The sequence below is a fragment of the Manis javanica genome, chromosome 12, assembly GCF_040802235.1.
Source record: "Manis javanica isolate MJ-LG chromosome 12, MJ_LKY, whole genome shotgun sequence".
In the NCBI taxonomy this organism is placed as follows: domain Eukaryota; kingdom Metazoa; phylum Chordata; class Mammalia; order Pholidota; family Manidae; genus Manis; species Manis javanica.
Genome location: NC_133167.1, coordinates 31,156,038 through 31,178,125, shown reverse-complemented (window position 1 = coordinate 31,178,125; position 22,088 = coordinate 31,156,038). Strand labels below are relative to the sequence as shown.

The 22,088-nt window shown below is 35.1% G+C and overlaps 2 protein-coding genes across 7 annotated transcripts in view; one reads left to right on the top strand and one right to left on the bottom strand.

The window, feature by feature from the left end:
• Window positions 1–343: 343 nt before the first annotated feature.
• On the bottom strand, window positions 344–17,961 carry WDR12 (WD repeat domain 12). Its single transcript, XM_017652853.3, has 13 exons — window positions 17,529–17,961; window positions 13,755–13,849; window positions 11,201–11,295; window positions 10,298–10,404; window positions 9,257–9,372; window positions 8,668–8,822; window positions 7,372–7,417; window positions 5,837–5,922; window positions 4,173–4,313; window positions 3,952–4,057; window positions 3,656–3,788; window positions 1,957–2,029; window positions 344–1,142 (listed from the first exon to the last, which is right to left on the bottom strand). Exons 1-13 carry the CDS (start codon window positions 17,567–17,569, stop codon window positions 1,065–1,067), a joined length of 1,272 nt encoding a protein of 423 aa, XP_017508342.1. The 5' UTR covers window positions 17,570–17,961; the 3' UTR covers window positions 344–1,064.
• Window positions 17,962–18,314: 353 nt separating this feature from the next.
• Window positions 18,315–22,088, top strand: part of CARF (calcium responsive transcription factor) — a 126,195-nt gene continuing 122,421 nt past the window's right edge. For 5 of the 6 annotated variants that reach the window (XM_073218325.1, XM_037009211.2, XM_073218322.1 and 2 more), the window contains exon 1: window positions 18,315–18,405. The gene's annotated coding sequence lies outside the window, so the exon portion shown is untranslated. Of the gene's footprint in view, window positions 19,220–22,088 lie in introns of all 6 variants that reach the window. The other variant, XM_073218323.1, reaches the window with a different exon arrangement.

The following is a 22,088-nucleotide window of genomic DNA, read 5'->3' as shown; positions in this document are numbered from 1 at the left end:
AGAGGAGCCTGGGTCCCTAAGGAGTGTGGAACGATACCAGCCCTGGACTACCTCTGGACCTTAACATACAAAAGAACTAAACTCCTAACTGGTTTAATCCACTGTTAATCTGGCTCTGAACTGCAGCGAAGTATACATGTTGTTTTCTAGACCTCTGTTGATATGAACATCAGGTGAGATTTACTGCATCAGAGCCTAGTGATGAGACCAAACTGATTTCCCATATATTACTGGGAGCCTTTGTGCTGAGGCATACTGACCCATTAAAAATGGAAATCACATATTAAGAAGACATGTAAGTATTCAGTATGTAACATACAAATTAAGATAGATGCTAATGATATAAAATTTATGGAATGTTTTATTATTGAATACAGACTAAGTTTTATCTAAAGATTCTATTCTCATCTACATACACGGTAGGTTAGGGAAATTCCTGGTTATCATGAAATCTGTATGCAAATTCTAAAGGCTTCTGAGATACTTTTAATACAAAGTACTTCACATAAACCATTTCAACAAATTCTTAATAAATTGGCAACATCTGTATGTTTATGTTTTAATGTTCTGAATACAATGTCATACAGTTAGACATAAAGTATTCAGCAAACATTTTACTTCTCATTTTCTTCTCTAGTAAAATGTGTTAGTTTTTAAAGATCCTGTTTGAAAATATTTTTTAAACAGCTAACTTTAAAAACTTAGATTTTGCCATCAGAAATAAAAATCTGGACAATTACTGTGTTTTTAATATGTGCTTTTATAGTATTTCAAAAGCAAATCATAATTTAAACCAGTATCTTCAAAAAGAAATAAAAAACTCCATTTAGTCTTAAGAATTTGCAGAAGGCAGAAAATGCAGGCCACATTTTATGTTTTATAAACACAAATGCTGTATAATAAATACAAAGCAATGAAAAAGACAATGAAACCTATTATCAAGGCTGAAAACACTGTATAAACTTTAAAGGGCTGCTTTCTGAATCTGCACAGCTGTCATCTGAGGATTCTCTATCAGTTTCATTTATAGAAAGAATGTCTGTAGTTAAATTTATCATTCACTTTCATGCCCCGACATGGGAAGTGGTTGGTGAATATCGGTAGGAATACAATTTATTGTCTGCTCCTCCACTCAGAAGTAACTGGATAAAAGGAGAGAAAAAAACAAATGCACAAGTAAACATAATTATTTCATGTGATAGCTAAACAATTAAATACTGATGGTTCTGATTACAAAAGTAATTATGGATGAGCAGCTAACTTGCATTGAGAGTTAATACTTAATGGAACAATTATATCAGTTTTCACTATCATTACACTATAGCATATTAAAACTTTAAAAGTCATCATTTGATTTTGGTTGAGGCATGAAATGCTATTGTACTTTCTGTGAAGCATTTGCTAAGAACTGTAATAAAATTTAGAAGTGTGAGGGATGGGTGATATGGTTTTACCTATTTAACACAATTAAGTTTTTAAAGGACAGTATATTGTTTGTGGGTAAATGGGTATTACAAATTATTCAAGTAGCCCTAGGACCTGCATTTGGAAAGAATTCCTAGGCAATATGAGTACAGGCAATATGGGTATGGATGTGATACACACACACACACACACACACACAAACTGCAATTCTTTAAACACATTTTATAATCCAGACTTATATGGTTTTTTCTAAGTGGGAAATACTTTGATCCAATTAGTCTGAAAAAGCAAGTTTATAGATTTAAAACATTTCATTAAAATATTCTGACAAAAAAACTTTAAAATTTTCAAATTTTACTAATATTAAAAGACATCTGTTTCTTCTTTGATGAGATGTGAGATTTTAATATTAAGGGAGACTTAGAATACAGAATTATAAATATCAGCTATATTGAGACTAATAACTCCATAAAACAAGATTTATCTTAATAATGTATTTTCCCCTTCAACAAATAGCTAATCAATTCTTACCCCTGTGTCTGTCCAGTCTACACTCAGAACTTTGTCTTCATGAGCAGCCAGATCATAGAGAGGAGCCTTGCAACTAAAAATGAAAGTATTATGTACTTCATAGTATTAAAAGAAATAAACATATATGAATAATCACTAACACTCTTCTGAAAACCTGAGTTTACTATCTTTGCCCCAATAACCACTTCATCTTAAAATCTGAGCGTTAACTTGACCACCTATCCTATTTTTCCTATATCATTAGCAGACTATGAAGATTAACTGCAACAAACATATTTAGGAAAAGTGCTATTTATTTATAAAAATTTATTTATAATCAGAACCATTTTCACACTTTCTTGACTACTATTCTTTTACTCCCAATTCGTGACTTTACATATCCCTGTCTATCCATCTGTATGCGGATAACTCCCAAATTTATGTCTTTAGCCCAATATTCTCCTAATTTTGCCATGTACATCCAATTATCTGACATCTATCTGGATGTCTTATGAGCACTACAGATTTAAAACAATCAAAACAAAGCTCTTGATTTTAACTCATAAACCTATTTTCCTACTCTTTCCCATCACAGTAAACAGCAACACTCATCATCCAGTTGCTTAGGCAGAAAATATGGACATAATCCTTGATTCCATATCCATATTCAATCCATGAGCCAGTCCTGTCAAAAAGCCATCTTCAAAATATACCTAGATTCCAACTATTTACATCTAATGCTACCACTGTAGTCCAAATCACCATCATCTGTCTCTTAAATTACAATCTTTGCCTTTCTCCTTCCATTCTTCTTCCCCTGCTTAAAACCCTCCAAAGACTTCCCTGTTACACTTAGAATGGAATCCAAATTTCTTACTATGGCCTACAAGGTCCTGTTTGATATACCACTACCTGCCTCATGTCCTTCAACTCTCCTCCTTGCTTACTCCATTCCATCGACACTGGCTCTCTTTTTGCCAACATGCCAGGATTTTCCCCCACCTTATGTGCTGTTCCATCTACCTCAGTCCAAGCATTCACACTGTTCAATCCACTACTAGAATATCATTTTCAAAGAGAGAACTTCCCTAAAGAAGTGTACCTTTACTCTGCTTTACTTTTCTCATAGTATTACTACTATTATGAGAACTATATGTTAAATGCTACATAAAGGACCCACTTCAAATGTATATACCTTCTAAATATAGACAAGTCATGTATTATAAGGTAGTACAAAGTTTTAGAATGCAGATTTAAGGTAAACAATAGCAAACAGGTATTTGATTTAATGCCTCTCTATTCTACTTATTAAAATATGTAAATAAATTATATATGCATTTTATTAGGAAATACACTTTGTATACTAGTATCAAGAAAAAAACCTTTAATATCTGGTTATCTTTTAAAATACATATTTTTATTTAATTTTCTATTAACTCTATAATTTGATTACAATTCCACTGGCCTTCCACTTCTATAATATTTATTGTATTTACATTAAGGTTCAGGATTTTTTCAGAATGCAGAAAAGCAACTATTAATATGAAACTTCCTTCAACCCTGGCTTTTGTTTTTGATATCAATATCCTATCAGGTCATATGAGCAAGAACCTTTTTTTACCCTTCTGCTTTTAGATAATCATTTCAATATTCATTTCATGTTCCCTGTATACAACAAATAATTGATATATTTCTTTTATCAATCATAAATAGGACATACCTTCTTGTATCCCACAGCTTGACAATGTTATCTAAAGAACCTGAAATCAGTTGCTGTTCGTGGGTAGGAGACCATTTTACTGATGTGACCCAGCCTGTATGTGAGGTTAGGGATAATGACACCAAAGAACCATCTGAACAAAATGAAAAAAAAGACAATTATTAAATTTTAGAAAAGAAAGGTAGGTAGAACCCAAAAAAAATTTTGTAGAAAATTTATCTTTTTATACACACCTGTAGTGAGGGGAGAAACTGGCATTATTTACACATATTTCTCCAGTGGTTTACATAACTCACCTTTAGTTCGGGGATCCCACAGTCTGATATGCCGATCCGTGCTTCCAGACGCTAAGCGTTTACAAAGTGGAGAATAGGAGATACAATTAAACACTTTATTTCCTGTCTGAAAAAGAAAAAACATTTAATTGTGGTGGATTAAACGTAACCATCTTTTGTTTATCACTTAGAAGCTCAAAGTTAATCAGAGAACCACTGATCAAGGAACTTAAAAGTCTTACCAAAGTTGACTTTAGGCTGCCAGACATAACATCCCACACTCGAATTGTGTGATCCCAAGACGCACTGCAGATTTCTTCAGCATCTGACCAGAGTACTGAAGAAACTGGTTCCTTGTGGCCAGAGAGGGTCACTATGGGAGTCTAGAAATGAAAGACACCCAAAAGGGAAAGCATTTTCAGTTTAGAATAATTCCAACAATAATAGTCGTCGTTACTTCTGAAGCCCAAATGCAGATAATTTGCCAGGTGTTTTTATTTTCATATCTTGCCATATTTTTTCTTTACAACAAATCTCCAAGATAGGTAGTTCTGTTTACATTTTATAGATGAGGACACTGAAGCTGAGAAACATAACCTGGCCAAGGTCATATAGCCTATAAGAGCAGATTTAAGTTTGAACCCAAATATTATCCAAGTTTGCAGTCTTTCCACTATATTCTGCTTTCCCATCTATTCTATTTTTTTTCTTTTGGAGAAATATAACACTAACTTTATTCTCACATATATATATATCATATATACAAGTTAGCAGAAAAAGCTCTGTGGTCAGAGAGATCTCGGGTTGAGTCAAGGTGCTACCATTCTCTACATGACTTCCAGGTAAATCAACCTCAGTGAGTTATTCTAACCACTTCATTTCCTCAGCATCTTAAGTCCTTTTATCTAATTAAATGATATCCATGGCTTATTTATTCCTCCAATAAATTTGTAACATTTGTAATTATACTTGTAATTATTTTTTTATAAATACATAATTACTGGTATATTTATATAATTACCTCCTAGTGTCTCAAAATCCACAAACTAAGTACAGAGAACTAAATACAGAGAACATGTAAAAGAGAGAAGGAAAGAATTCTGAATGGGAGACAGTTAATCTGCTTTTGTAAACTTTGTTACATTTATCCTCCTTAAATATTATGTTATATTATGTCATCTGTAATATGAGGAGGTTAAACTAGCGTTTTTCAGTAAAAGTCCAGGAAATTTAGCCTTACAGTATCTGTTGCATATTCTTCTTTGTTTTCAAAACCCCTTAAAAATGTAAAAACCATTCTTAGCTCTCTGTAGTACAAAAATAGGCCACAGCCAAATCAGGTGTTGGGCTATAGTTTGCCAACTCCTGGACCAAATTATCTCTATAAACTCTCTTCCAGCTCTAATAATTTCCTGAAAGAAATAAAGAAATCTGATAGAGAAGTGAAGAGCAGGAAAACTTTTGCTGTGATCCAAAACAAAATGAAAAGAAGGTAACATAAAAGTATTCTATCAGAACCTCTAGGATAGAAAGTTGCATGCTAAAAATAATAGGTAAACTTACGTGAATAAGCAATTCCATTCCTAGGTATCTACCCAAGAAAAATGAACTCAGGTTCACACAAAAACTTGTCCACAAATGTTAATAGCAGTTTTATTCATAACTATCAAATGGGAAATAGCCCACCAATCTGCAAGTCTAATACAATGCTACTACTTTTGAAGACTCATAAATATTGTACAGTATACAGTACTCACAATAAAAGTTCACAAATCTGAAAGAAAGCATAATTATGGAAGCAGCAAGGCAAGGCAAAAGGAAATTTAAATAGGGAAGATTATATTAAATGTCCATACGTTTTTCAATACAGACCTCAGCCACACAGTCAGTTCTCACAAATACTTGCCCTTGTTAGTCCCAATTGCTCTGTTTTCTGTTTCTTTCTTGGTCGATGCGTGGATTCCTCCATTTCATCATCTTCATCTGTAGGGACTGTACCGTGGAGAATTAGATTTGATTTTTATGGCAAATGTTAATTGCAAACAGTCTCAAAGAATTCTCTTATTTCTAGGTATATATATTCTCCATGTTACTTCCACTGGTTAGGGAATGGATATTCCTATTTTGATTAATAGAAAATCATATATAAAAACAGTATCTGGGTTACCAGTCTTCCAAAAGGATAAAGTAAAAAAAAAAATATTAAAGTCCTAAAACCTAACCAGTTTGCTATCTTGCTGTCTTTAAAATCATGCATACTCATCACTTTACCATACCTGTGAAAAGCTGCTCACTATTACTTGTATGAGAGTTGTGATCACATTGCACTTGTATCATGAATAAGGGAATGACAAGGTAAACTAACACATTAGGAGGAAATTCATTCCAGGCATGTTTAGTCTTCTTGACTATTTCACTTTTCTGTTTAACAATGAAATAACAGTGTTTGACAGATATTTACTTTTTGCTTGATTTAAAAAAAAAATGTTACACATTTGACTAGGTAGCAAACCCAGATGGAAAACCATAGATTTTAATGTTTTGTAGGTTTTTTATTAATCTGCTTTTCCTAGACTTACTGTAAGAACCTTAAGAGAAACAAGTAATCACATATAATATCTCATTTACCCAGCACTAAAAAAAAAAAAAAAATTCCACAAAAGGGAAATTTCTAAACAAACCACTTCCTATCTCAAAACTGTTTGCCTGAAGTATTTTTGGATAATCTACTGAAATGGTTTATCTATTTCCTGCCATCTTACAAATAATTATTTAAATCTAAGCTTTTCTTGATCTCCCCAACTCTACTTTGTGAACTCTGTTTAGAGTATTAGCTACAATACAGCAATTCCCTCAAGAAGCAACAGCAGTATTCTGATCTGTTTGTGCAATAAACAGTTCTAGATTACTAGGTTTTTTACAAGTATCTGTGGGTTTACCCCCCTTCTTTTCTTCTATCAATGTCTTTTTACTACTATCAAGGTACTTTCCTCTTGGAGTCCTCCCTCTTTCTCCTCCAATTGTTCCTTTTAATCTACATTTAAACCAGCCTAAGAAATTTCTCTAACAGTAAAGTGTATCAAAGTGACTCAGAAGGTACTTTTGTTTATTTCCAGGTTCCTGAATAAGGGAACTCTGAGACCTAAGGCAGTACATTCCTTGCACCAAACATGCTGTTGGTTACTTGCAGCAATTCAGTGCAAATTCAGTGCCACAGCCAGTAAGTAAAGGGGTGGGTGGGACAGAAACATTTTGAAACATAAAAATATATACTAATTTATCTCTGTACTATATTCCTCTGTGTCCTAAAATACTCTGACCCATTTTTATGGCAAAATATGGGTTTTGGTTTTGCCTCTTTTAAATATAGATTCAGCCCTCTTTCACTGAAATTCTTGAAACAACATTAACAAATCAAAGTAAAATAAATATTTAATTTACCTGTAGACCAGATCTTTAGCATCTTATCCCAGGAGCCACTGCAGAACTAAACAGACATATATGAAGGGAAAAAGAGTATATAATATAGCCCATTGTATTATTTGCCCTGTTTTTTCTGCTATTTATAACTCAAAACCTTTATTTTGCTCTGAAATCCTTTAGTACTGTGGTATCATTTGCATGGCTTCCTGGTCTCTGCAAGTTGATGTCATGGCTATTGAAGGAGCTGTATTTTTATGGCCTTGTGCCCTGGCCACAGTTGTTTAGATCAGGGTGGACAACTGGCATACATTTTGCCAATAGGTCTCTTCCTTCTTCAGGACCTTTTTTTGCAAACTTGTGTTCCAGAGAATTGATGTTAGTCTTTTTCCAGGGACCGATGGTATAGGATGTAAAACCTGGGAATACTGAAGGCCTGGTTTTACTGCCATTTGAAGAAAGCTCATTTGAGGTAAGATTAAAGTCAACTTGGGGATGTAAGAGAGGGAGAAGGTGTGACAGCCATTCAAGCCTCCCCTCCAGTGGTTCCTGAGACCCAAATGCATCATCCTTCCTGCATCTCCAGTCTTTTAAGCCGAAAAAAACCTCAAGATTAGTTTCCATCATCTTGCCAAAAGACAGGGTACAGTTCATTCTCTTAAATTTTGATTCAACAACATGTAAACCTTTTTTATGACTCACTTAAGAATAATTCTAAGTCTTTACTTTTGAATGCATCAAATGTCCTCTGCTAAGTGGCAAAGAAATGCTGAAGAAACACTCTTAAACCCAGAATACTTCAATGTGAATTAGGTAACTTTCAAATAGTAAGAGAGTTTGTAAACCACTCTTAAAAGTGGTGCCCTCACGATTGTTTCCTTTTAACTAACTTTTACTATTTTGTCATCATAGAGTAGATCAGCAATAATAGTAAAACAACTATTATTTTAACCATTATTAACACTAAACTCAGTGTATGCTAAGGCTTAGATGATCAACTAGACAGCACTGAGTGGCTGAAAAGATTGAAAATGTTAGTCAGTATGATTTAAGGTTACATAAGGTTACATTGCTTGTTTAACTTGATTTCTTAAAGTTTCTGCTATTTATATGAAGTTCTAAACCAGAGAGATCCAATATCCAGACTGAGGACGTAAACCTTTGTATCTCTTATCATATGAGTATTTTGGTTTGAAATTACATTCTTTATTCGCCAATTGTATGAAACCAGGCCAGTGAGTATATTAAGAAAAAATTCTCTGGCACAAGCAGCTCAAATTCTATTTCAACAGTACCAGTAACACACTAGCTACTTACTTTAGTTCCTGTGCTATCAACAGCTATGGAGTCCACACTTCCAGCATGACCTCTGCAGCAGTGGAGGGCTTTCACTTTGTTTCTTTCTACATTCCATTCCCACAGGAGAATGGTCTGATCCATAGAGGCGCTCAGGAGGAGGCAAGACAAACGGTCTGAACAAGAATAAGAAACAAACTAATACAAGAATTTTAAATACACTATATCTGAAACTGAAGAATTGAATTTTTTGTTATTGGAAAGAGGTTAAAAAGAGAAAAGAGCTTATATAGCTAGCTTTGGAAAAGAAGCTAAGGTATAATATAAAGGGAAGAGTACTCAAAAATACTGTAAAATATATTAGTTTAACACACCCAATATCAACTTACATTATAATTTATTATGTTATAATTTTATTAAGGATTCACTTCAACCAATTAATGGATTTTCTAATATAATCCTTTTCTTCCTGAATGCTGTATTTTTGAAAGACCTCAACAACTCAGGCATGAGGCACTTTGTCCCCCATCTCCATTCTGTGCTAGCACTTGAAATGGCTTATGTCCAATTCCTTATCTAGTATTTCTCTAAGTTCAGGCAGAGTCCTAACCTTTTTTCACCCAGGCCACATCTTTTACAACGTCTGTATGTCCCACAATCGTCATTATTGACTTTCCTTCCAAGGACCAGATCCGGGAAGTCTTATCATAAGAACCAGTCAAGATCCTACGAGGAGAAAAAAATGCTATTAAACACAAAAAAAAAAGCTTTTTCAAAACCCTGACATCAATTATATATCTAAGGCAAAAGTACACCTTGACAAAGTAAACCTTGAAGATTATATTTTAAAAATTTTTCTTTAATATGAAGACTAAGATTTCAAAACACATTAGAATACATGGAAAGGCATTTTATTTTTTTCCTGACCTCCTAAAAATAAAAAATAAAAATATAACTGACAAACTGTAGATTTCATTTATATTATTGTTGTAAATACTACCATTCTCAGGGAAGCTCAGCAAATTGCTTATAAAGCCTAACTGGATCCTCTGTACTTAACTAGTGAAAACCACTAAATAGAAAAAGTAAAACCATTTAAAGTAAAAAAATCAGTAAAAATATAACTGGCGTTGTAACTATGGGGAGACACTCTTTGAAAGGTATAAGCTCCTACTGTGATCTACTTTTGAGGTATTTTTCTAAAAGTGAGGATAGTGAGGGGTTGTTCTGAGCCACCCATACCTTCTTGAGTCCAGTCTGCCCTTTCCAGCCCTAACATAGCATGAACCGCATCTTCACAGTATAGGCCAACAAATCTGAGGTTAAAAAACTTGTTTTCCTTCTATGAAACAAATTATATCTTTGGTCTGAAAAGATATAATTTGGGTATGTTTACCCAAATCAAATAAATGCCCTATTAAACAACTGACTATTCAATACGACAAGTGTCATCATAATACCTTAAGATAGAAAGACAACCTGTTAATAGATACGATTCTTCCTGAATGTAATGATCTTTGACATGGTCACTGATTATTATGTATCACAAAATTACTTTTACAAAGAACAGTGAATCAGAGATAAATATTCAGAGTGCTCTTAAAAAGACTGGTGGAGCTAGCATAAGAAAACAACATTTATCTGATAATACCATTCCTCCTCCCCTTTGATTGAACTGATCCAATCATCATGCAACAAGCATTGCTCTGGCTGAGGTGCAGTGTACTTCTCCACATATTCTAGTTCCACAACCTCTTCCTAGGCAGAGAGAAACCAGGACTCAATTAGGTGGTACGGTTTTAGAATAGTAAATTATCAAGACAAAGGAACCCCAGCTTAATATGTCTTCCATGCTAGTCCCCTTCATAACCCAGAAAATATGGAACCATACAAAAGATAAAAAACTTTGACCTAACAAAACATTTTTTCCCCACTTTTAGCACAATAAACTTTAAAATATAAAATCATAAAAGCACATTTTCTAGTGAGTATAGAACTTCTTAGAATGATGAAGAAGTTCTGGAAATGGATAGTATTGATGATTGAACAATATTGTGAATGTACTTAATCCCACTGAATTGTACACTTACAAATGGTTAAAATGACAAATTTTATGTATATTTTACTAGTTCTAAAAATTGCCCCTAAATCATAAAAGCAATTATAAATAAAGTTTGAAAATTAAAGGAAGGGGGTAAGTCACTATAAATCACAAGAAAGTAAATCATAAGTTTTTATATGTACACAATCTTTTGTACAACTTGATTAGTAGTAAACATGTAATTTGCCATTCCCTTTCTTGGCAGCTATACCATAAATAATGAAGGTATTTTTCCATATTCATTCATCTGCATTGCTTGAATAAACTCTCATATGAAAAGAGGGGTTTTCAAAATTGAATATATAGAAATTAAAGTTCAAATGTCTAGGAAAAAACAATACTCAAAAGGATCCTGGTTGCTAGATTCAGGCTAATTCTCAAAAATTTTCCCACATTTTCTAACAATACCCAATACCATAAGTAAAACAGACCAGGTAAACATTTTGAACTTACTGATGAGATGTTTTCCATTTCTATGTGTTTGACCAAGGGCATTCGCAGAAACTGGCCCTTGATAAGGAAATCAAACTCCACGTGTTTGTGGAATGCTAAAGAAAATGCAGAATAAAATGATCACTCTTAAGACCTGAAGTGGTACTGGCAGAGGTATATGAGAAACCCCCAAACAAACAGGTACCTATTATTCCAGTGCAGCCTCTGAGTTTCTCCAGAATTTCTCCTTGGCATAATCAGGCCATGTATCCCAGTATACTATGTGATTTTTAAGAACAGAAATATTTTGTTCTACTGGTATAATTTTTAACTTGGTGGTGGTGGTGTCCTTATTTTGATTTAAAAAAAAAAACCTTTATTCTTCAGAAAATTCCAAACATATACAAAGTAGAAATAACATAGTAAATCCTCATCCCCATCACACACTTTAATTACTAACTCATTGACCATCACCTATACTCCTCCCTCCATCCCTCCACTGTTTATTTTAAAACAAATCTTAGAAATGACATCATTTCATCTGTAAATGCTTTAATATGTATTTCTAAAATACAGGAAGTTCAAAAATAATCACAATGTTAAAAATTTTCATAATTATTCTTTTTATTATCAAATAGTCAATGTTCATATTTCCTTATTTCATGAGTGTCTTTTTACAATGAGCTTTTCAGAATCAGCATCCAAAGTCCATACGTTATATTTGATTAGTATGTTTTATTCAATCTTTAGCAGTTCCCCCTACTTTTTTTTTTCCCTTGCCATTTATTGTTAAAGAAACTGAGTCATTTGTCTTATAGTATTTTCTTACTATCTGGGTTTGGCTGATTACATCTCCAAGGTGCCCTTTAACATGTTCCTCTACTACCTACACATCCTGTACACTAAACACTTGATTAGATTTCAGATTTGCCTCTGAGGGGTAGGCAAGAATATGCACACACAGTTTTGTGCATTTCCCATTGTATCACATCAGGAAGTGCATTATCTTCTTACATATCTTTTTATGATACAAAGGTCCACCTCTGGGCTCAGATGTCAAACTGATCCCATCCTTCATAATGTTCTGTATTAGCATTTTACCTAATTAATGGTTTTAACAGCTACTGATAAATACTACTTAAATTCATTATTTCATTTGGAGTTACAAAATGCTAAAAAATTTTTCTACATTAGCTATAATCCTTCTGAAAGAAGAATTCCCTCATTGACTATTTGGATTGCTACTTTTAAAAAGTCTGAAATCTGAATAATTTGCATCCTCAACTCAAGAGCAATGACTCAGTTATTCAATACAATATTTAAAGACCAACCAATGTTTAGTCTGCAAGTTTAGAAAAATATGCAACTATTTGGGTAATAACAAACAACCATATACTGGTATTGCAAAACTGCTATTTCAAGAACAAATTTTATTCTAGTTCAAAGTCTTTTTCAACAAGTTGAATATATGACAGTTCTGAAATTTAGAAAAGTAACTACATATCAGAATATATATCTGTGATAAAAGTAAAGACGAGGACTGATAGGAAATGCTATGTGAGTATCTCTGAAATCGAGAACTACAGCTTGCTAGTAATGAATGAAAAGTTTATTGTCCCTTGCCACCCACCCCACCACCAAGTTGTTTGAAAACATCATCTCAAACTTAAGCCAAAAACTTACAGGGTTATTTGAAGATGGAGAAGGGGAAAATATTAGTTATTAGTTTATAACTGTGACCTCCCCATTCCTCCAACTATGGTAGAACCAAAAAGCTCTGAAGCAGCTGAAACATCTGTTTAAAAAATGCTTGCCTCTAAATGTGACTTCATTGACAAATTGTTTTTAAAGATCACACTTTATCTGATCTTCAATTTTTCAAGTTTAAATCTTCTCTTGTAGTTTCATTACTTTAAAAAAATATTTTATTATAGAAAATTTCAAACACAAGCAAAAGTAGAGAATACAATAAACCTTCATATATTACCCAATGTCAACAATTATCAACTCACCAATCTTGTTTCATGAATATTTTTACATACATTACTCATATGAATTTTGAGCTAAAAATTTACTTTCATACAGAAGCATAGGATTAATATATCATAAATATTGATACTCTTGCATATTCATGTTTATTTTAATTAGTTTTTAATGAATTATAATACTTAAACCAGTATTAATACTGGCATTCATTATTACACAAAGTACTCAAATACTGTCATTTGCTTTGTCAAAGTGCAGCAAGTGGTGCTTTTCCTATGCCTATCCAACCCAGCCCTCCCCAGCACAATCACATCTGATTACCTGTATATTATAACTGCTTTACTAAAATCTTTATTCCTAAATCTCAGCCAGTTTATCTCCATATTGCCTTATAAGCAGGTTAAACTGAAATAACTTTTTCGGAAAACTTTTATTTTAAAGCATCATGACACAGGGAAATCCATACCATTATAAAATACATACAGTATTATAAAGCCAAAATAGAAAATAGAAGAAAAATTTTCAAAGAATTTTACTGTGGTTAGGGGCACTATGCCCTCTCCTACTTCCTCAGAGTATATATACCCACCATTTTTGGCCTCCAGCAATTTATTGATGAGGTTACTAAGGTCAGCAATTTCTGAGGCTGCAGGAATTGAGAAGGGAACATCATCTACAGCATATCTATAAAAAAGAAATGATATGATCAAGTCTACAGATATTGTAACAAATGTGCATTTATTCATTCAACAAACATTAGTGGGTATCTAATACACCTCAGACATTTTGCTACATAGGGTTAACAAAAAATTAAAACATGTCTCTGGTCTGAGGATTAAAGTCTGGCAATCAAATACAATTAAATATGTAAGAGCAATGTCATAGTGATATAACAGACTTTGAGAACAGAAACAGTAGGAAAAGAGGATCGAAGAGCAGGGTCTGCAAAGATCCACACAAAAGAGCATTCTTAAGCTCTCTCTAGAAAGGTGAGTTTTTGCCAGGTGAGACAAGTAGACAGAGGAACTGGTGCAGGAAAGGAGAGGGAGCAGCCACACAACAGCTCACTCAGGGTTATTAAACTGCCCACTCAGCCTATTCCAGAAAGTATAACTTTGCTCTAGACAGTGACCAAAGATAAGGCTAAAGAGATGTGCATGGAGTAGTTTATATACTGTGTGAAGTAGTTTTTAATTGTTTCCCTAAGCAATGAGAAACGACTGTAGTAGCCAAGTTAAAAGAATAACATCATCAGAATCTTTAGTTAGATCTGATTTGGCAGCACTGTAGAGACTGGATTAGAGGAACACAATAGGAATCAGATTAGGAAACAAAAAGAGAATGGGAAAAAAATTCTTGCAAATAGTATATCTGGTAAGGAACTTGTATCTGGAATATATGAGGTTAATGTACAACTCAATAACAAGAAAATAACCCAATTTTTTAAATGGGTAAAGTATCAAAATAAACATTTCGCCAAAAAAGATACACAAATGGCCAACAGGCGTATGAAAAGATGCTCAGTATCATAAGTCATCAAGGAAATGCAAATCAAATGAAAATGAGATTATCATTTCACACCCCCTAGGATAGCTGTATCAAAAAAGACTAAGTATTGGTGAGGGTATGAAGAAATAAACCTCTATTTATTGCTGGTAGGATTATAAAATGGTGCAGTTGCTTTGAGAAACCTGGCAATTCTTAATCAAGTTAAATGTGGAATTACCATTTGACCCAGCAACTTCACTTCTAAGTATATATCCAAGAAGAATGAAGATACATCCACATGAAAATTTGTACACAAATATACACATCACCATTATTCATAATAGCCAAAATGTGGTAAAAACCTAAATGTCCAACAACTAAACAATGGAAACAAAATGTGGTATATCCATACAATGGAATATTGTTTGGTTATAAAAAGGAATAAAGTAGATACACTATTACAACATGGATGAAACTTGAAAACATTCTAAGTGAAAGAAGTTAGTCACAAAAGACCCCATATTATATAATTCTATTTATATGAAATGTCCAAAACGGACAAATCTAGAGACACATGGCAGATCAATAGTGGCCTAGAGCTGGGGGGCTTAGAATGATTGGGGGGTAATTGCTAAAGGGTGACAAGAAATGTTCTAAAATTGACTGTAGTGATGGCTGCACAATTATGCAAATATACTCAAAACCAACAAACTGGACACTTCACATGTGGGAAATCTATTGTATGTGAATTACATCTCAATCAAGTTGTTGCCAAATAAAAAATATATATAAAGCCTGAATTAAGGCTGTAGTTCTGGGGAATGAAAAAGTTTTACAAGATGTTAAAGCAGAATTTACCAAGCTCATCAAGACGTGCTACAATATACCTTTTTTTGGCTACAATGGGGTAGGGGACTTCAGATCTCCTTAAAAAGTAGATTCTAAATCAGCAGGTGTGGGGGGAAGGCTGTGATTCTGCTTTTTTAACAAGCTCCCCAAGGATGCTGATGCCCCTCGACCTCGAACTACACTTCCAGCAGTAAGGCTTTGGGCTGTATATTAATCATACCAAAAAAGTGAGCTGTAATTCAGGTCCTCCAAAGGGTAACAAAACCTAGAATTAAAATTTTTGGTTCTATAAAACAGCAGCAGACTCACAGACTCCAAGACAGCACTAGCAGTTACCAAAGGGGAGGCGTGGTGGAGGGTGAGTAGGGAGAGGGAGAGAAGGGGATTGAAGGGAATCATAACTGGTACACAGGGTGTGTCAGGGGTCACGGGGAAGACAGTGTAGCACAGAGAAGACAAGTAGTGACTCTGTGGCATCTTACTATGCTGATGGACAGTAACTACAATGGGGTATGAGGGGGACTTGATAATATGGGTGAATGTAGTAACCACAATGTTTTTCATGTGAAATCTTCATAAGGGTGTATATCAGTGATACCTTAATAAAAAAAAAACATTGAGAAAAAAAAGTCAATGTATGAATTATAAAAATAATTTGACTACAATAATGTGGCACAATACAAGAGAGCGGCTGAAAAAAATTTTTGGTTCTACCTTTCATTTAACTGCTTTGGTCGGTAAGATGAAGGAGGGAAAGTAGCATTAATTCACATACACATACACATATGTGAATAAAACTTTTTTTCCCTCATTTTACTGATAAGAACATATTTCATGAAAGGAAGAAGCAAGACCTTTAATTTCCAGGTTTTGTTACCTTTTAGGAGAGTCTAAATACACACTGGGATGCATGTGCACACACTACCCATACAAGACATTTATACATTTATCTCAGGGGTTACAAAACAGTGGTCTATTATTTCTTAAAACTTCATGTGAATCAATTCAATAAAAATTTAAACTGGAAAAAGTACAGTGGTTATACAATTGTAACACACTCTTTGAGAAATATTTAGACTATATATATACTATAGTCTAAATATAGTATTAGACTATACTATATAAGCAACAATATCAAGGGAGTGAATATGATTTATCAGGTTAACTCATAAAGCTACACACACAAAATTAAAGATACAATCTTAATTGAAGTGGGAGTTTTCTTGCTTATGTCTGACATTAGCTTGTTAATACAAAAAAATGTATTTTTCAATACATTTTTGTATTGTAACTTGAACTTGACAAAAATTGTTGACTCAGTCAGTCCGGGAAGCTTAATACACAGTGCCTATCATCAACAGACTTACATTATAGTTGAAGAGACACATTAATAGTATAATATACACCAGAAGAATATAATTGGGTTTCAAATGATTACTACAGACCTGGGGACCACTAGTAAAAATGTTTATATATACAAACACACGTACACATGTAAGTATACATATATATACCTCCACATATGCACACATGAACATGCATATACATACACAAATCTGTAACTGAACTGACTTCACGTTCTTATCAAAAACCAATTCTATCAACCCCCCTATTCAGTGCTCCACTTTCTACACTGGTTTAGAAAAGCATCATCTATCACAAAAAAAAAGAAAAAGAAAATGAAGCTGTGTTTTCAGAAACTGAAACACCACTAGCAGTGAGCCTGTAGCGAACGACTTGGCCCATCAGGATGCTAACCTGAAGCCCTTCGGGACCCTTTAACACTCACAATTCAGATTATACAGAGTCTGAGAAGCTAGGCAGAGAGAGAATCGGTGATCTTGAAGGTCGGACCTGATAAATTCTAGCGGAAAACGTGCTCGAGCGAAGACTCCAGCAAAAAAGGGGGAGGAGGGGGAAGTGAACTGAACGCAAAGACAAATGGGGATCCACAAGGTCACACCGAAGGCATCTTTGTAAAGGAGGGGAGAGAAGAGTGGGGCGTGGGGGGGGGTTGCTTACTTACTTCTTGTTGTCAGTGAAGAAGCGTGTCTGGAGCTGAGCCATTGCGGAGACTACACACAGACTTGCCTACAGAAACGTGAGGAGTAGAAGTCAGACAGGCGCTCTGATCTTTTAGGACTGCAGAAAGGGTAGTTCAATGTTAGACTGCACAGGTTAAGCGGGGAGCTGCAGTCCAACACTCGGCTTCCGCTTTCTTTCCTCGCCCGTCGCAGCAAGAAGGAACCACGAGGTTGCCCTTCCACAGAGACCCAGCCCACAAACATCAACGACCTACTCCTAGATTTAGGAATCGTCGATTAGTAAAGCATAGTCTTAAAGACGGCGTATCCCTTTAATCTTTTTGGGCTTCTTTCAATATATTTAGGCCCGTGACCGATTATGAAAATTCAGAAAGGCCCAATTCAAATCTTTTGCCATTTTTTTTTTTTACACGAGATTGTCTTTAGGCCCAATACCGCAAACGCAACTCCTAGATACTACAACCCCCAGAAAGCAGCGCTTCTCAGACGCTGTAACCACTGGGAATTGTAGTCATTTTTGCCATGCTGCCCTCAGGATATCTTATGTGCATTAAACCTTCCGGACTCCAGACATATTTCCTCAGCCTTCAGCATTAATTTACTAAAGCCTTGCCGGGTTTTTTTCTCACGCATACCCCAATCAGAACCTCATTCTACCGAATTTTTTCGTGGGCTCTAGCCTCTAGCTTCAGGCTTTGGATCCAGGTGAGAGGTCGGAATATGACAAGAAACCACCAAAGAAAGAGACGACGGTGGCCGATAGAGGTCTTATTTCACAGTACTGCGCTGTGCGCTCTCGAAAGGGTGCGCCTGCGCAGTGTGCTGGTCTCCATGGCGGGGCCTCGGAGCCAAGACGAGGTTGAGTAGACTCGTTTTGATTTTCTCCCCTCTGCTCCGGCACTCTGTGGACTTCCCTCCTCGCCCTGTAGGGCTCTCGGAGGCGGCGGGACCGGGGGAGTTGGAGGTTTGACAGAGCTGTCTGCGCCGACCGACCTGACGCTACCTCCCACCCCCCTTTCTTCCTCCTGCCTCCTCTCGTCACCTCCCGACCTGCCGGGTCCCCGAGCGACCGCCAGCCCCGGCCCCCGCCGCAACCCGGCTGTGGTGGCGCCTCGTGCGCCTCTCCTCGGGACTTTTTCGGGGCCCCACATGACGAGCCCTACTGACCCCCTCCCGGGACGGGGCTCGCGGGCCCCAGGGAGGCGGGCTGGGAAAGGTGGAGGTTAGGTTTCTTGAGGAGGGTTGCTGAGCCCGAGGACGCGCCACCGTTGCGGGGAAGGACCCGGACCCCCTAGCGGGAGCGCCCATTCCCTTCGAGCAGCGCAGCGCCCCGCTTTTGAGGGTTCTTTTTTTTTTCTCTCTCTTTATGCGCCCTTTCGTATTTTATGTTTTATCAGAGGAAAGGCGTCCTCCCACACCTCCTACATTTTTTGACTTTTTTGTCTTTAAGTTACCCATAGGCATGTGTCTTAGTGTCAGTGGTCCCGAGAATTACTCTAATTGATTTTAGTGTTTCTCTGAGGGAGGACGGATGGAGAGATACTATCCAGATCTCAAAGTGGCTTTGTAAGGCGTTCGCCAGAAAACTCCAAGAGGGGTCTTCAAAAGGCAGCAGTTTAGAATCAGGCAGAACTGGATTGCAAAATCTGTGGGCAGAGCGGTATGTGTACAGGTGAAGACAACTAAAGCTTTTTCTTCTTTACGTTGCTTAAGGATGTACAGTTATCAGGCACCTGATATTTAGGTCGACCATAGACAATGACAAAGGATTTAAATAATAGCGAAAAATATTTCATTAGAGATCATGAAAGTAGGTATGTTTTCAGGTTACTCTCCTTTTTAAAATTCGGGCCCTGAAACTTGGAGACTGGGTTCGAACCCTGCCTCAGCTACTTAATTATTAACCTCTGTGCCACACCTTCGTCGACTGTGAGAATTAAATGCCACTTAATGTTAACTGTTATTCCCGTCATTATCATTTAGATGTCAGTTTAACTAGAAGCTTTGCCACTTTGAACAATGAGGGAGAATAGCTTCATAGTTAGAGGAACAGAATGAGAAAACCTCTACACTTAAGTCCTAAGAAAGGAACTTGGAAACAGAAGTGGTCATTTAACCATGTGATGCATTGTAATGGCGAGAATTGTATGCATATAGTAAGTTAGTCCACCTGAAGCTTGAAACATTTTCTTAATTGAATTCTTGATATTTAATCCATATTTTATGAATTTGGTAGAAGTGGAGAGAAATTTGATAATTTTACCATTCTACATTAATCATACGTAATTTTTGAGTTAAAGCAGTAAAATTGCCTGAATTAAAATCCATAAAACCTGAAATAAAATTTCAAATAATTATTCTTTTTCAAGTGCAAGTTTTATTATTGACAATACATCACTGGTTAAAATACTTTTAAGATGTATAATCAGTAGAGTAATGCTCTTAACTATCATTAATTTGAAATGTATCAAAGTAAGAAAATACATGACCTAATGGAGTCAATACTGGTTAATTTTAATTCAAATTGAAAAATATAATTAGAAGATACAGAAGCTAAGTATATGTTTTAGAAGATATAACTTAAATTTGCAAAGCAGAAATGTTGAATTCATTGAAATGCATTTTTGTTGACTGAGACCTTTAGTTAAGGGAAAGTTAGTTAATAGTGTTCCAAAGTAACTGAACACCATGGCTTTGGTGTTTTTCCAGCGATGACTTGTCATATTTGGTGTTCCCTCCATGCAATAGTTAGGGTAGTTAGGTGCTTTTGAGTATTTTTCTTATTTAGAACATTAACTTAAAGCTTTTGGTTCTTAATGGTTTCCTACATAATTCATGTACTAAGGTCCTCTTGAAGACATGTTGTTATCTGGAGAACCACAGCTTGGGAACTATGTTACTCTTTATTATAGGTTTCTTTTTTGTATATAGTGGTCTAGTGTGATGGGATATAAAGACTATGATGGGCTTCAGAGTCCTATTTTGAGGGAATTTTTCCTATTCATTTTTTGAATCTGAGATCTAATGCTCTCTGTGATCTTAAACAAGGTACTAGACAGCTTTGGTTTTCTTATCCAGAAATACAGATAATCTACCTCAAGAGTCATTGTTAGGGTTAATGAAATAATTTGTATAGCTCTCAAAGAACAAAGGTAAAAAGGTGTGTAGGTGTCTAGTAAGAAATGGGTGGTAACTAAAATTAAGGATAGTTTAGAGAGATGGCAAACCTTAGTTGAGAGAGAAGAGACATTGTGAACTCCAGTCTTAAATTTTTTTCAATGAAAAATGGAAATTTTAATCGGTTTTTCTTTATATATATTTGTATATGTTTAAGACTTTAATGTGAATTTAACACACCATAACTTTCAAAACCCATCTTTTAAAAAATAAATTATTCTACAAACTATTTGTAAACTAGGAGTCTTGATTTAATTTTTGACACCATTGATTCATAATTTTGTACACATTATAAAAGCAGCATTGTGTCATTTACCCTAAAAGATGAGAGAAATTTTATTTTCTAGTGTACTTTGGAGCAATATTTTTTTTACATTAGTAAGTTAAAAGGTCTGTCATTGGTACTGAATAGATTTCAAGATTCTTTAAATTTGGGGAATTAACCAAGGTACTTAGACTTAAGAGAAACTCTAAGATTAAATTAAAAGTGATGTCATCTTTCAGTCATCCTATTTGAAGATTTATTCTCAGATTATTGGTTTTAACAGAGAAATTTTACCACACAGAAGTCTGTAGGACAACTTAGTAAAATAACTGTTAAGACATTTTTTAGAAGTTACAGCTGAGAATTACCTCTAAAATTCCAAACAAGTATAATTGTTGTTCAACAAAATCAAAACAGCAATAGCCCAAATATGGTCCGCAGAGAAATGAGTGACCACCACCTGAATAGTCTCTTCCCCTCTACCATACATTCAATATGTATAAACAATAAAAAGCCCCTTTTCCCTAGAAATAAAAACATTGAACTTCTAATTTAACAATTTCTTCCTAATCTGTGCTTTTGACATAAAGTGAACTCTACTTTTTAAATGTGATATGAAACATTCCAGAAAGCAGTTTGCCAGCAAAATTTAATGCCTTAGTGTGTGTTCTGAAGTCCAATTCCTAACTGACTAAACTACATATTTAATACTTTGTCCTCTCTGTTCTCTTTATCCAATCCCAATACTATTTGCTTAAGAAATAAGCTTGTGCAATCAGCTACAGGTTTTTATAGAAGGTAAGATGTGGGAAGGAGGCCTTTATTCTCAAATTTCTGACTCCAAAAGATGCCCTCTCAGTAAAATATTTTCATTGTGGAGAACAATGCATTTACTGCAGAGGTCTTTGTTTCACTAGTAGTTACAGAGTATGAGAGTTGAAACAAAACCTTAGTCCAAATCCCTAATTTTAGATAAGGAAACTGACACAGAGAGATTAGGTCCCCTATCTCTGCACTCATGCAGTTATCCGTAAAGTCAATCTTAATTTTTAGTTCTCTTTAACTATACCAGTTGATGGTTCTACTATACCAGGCTGGT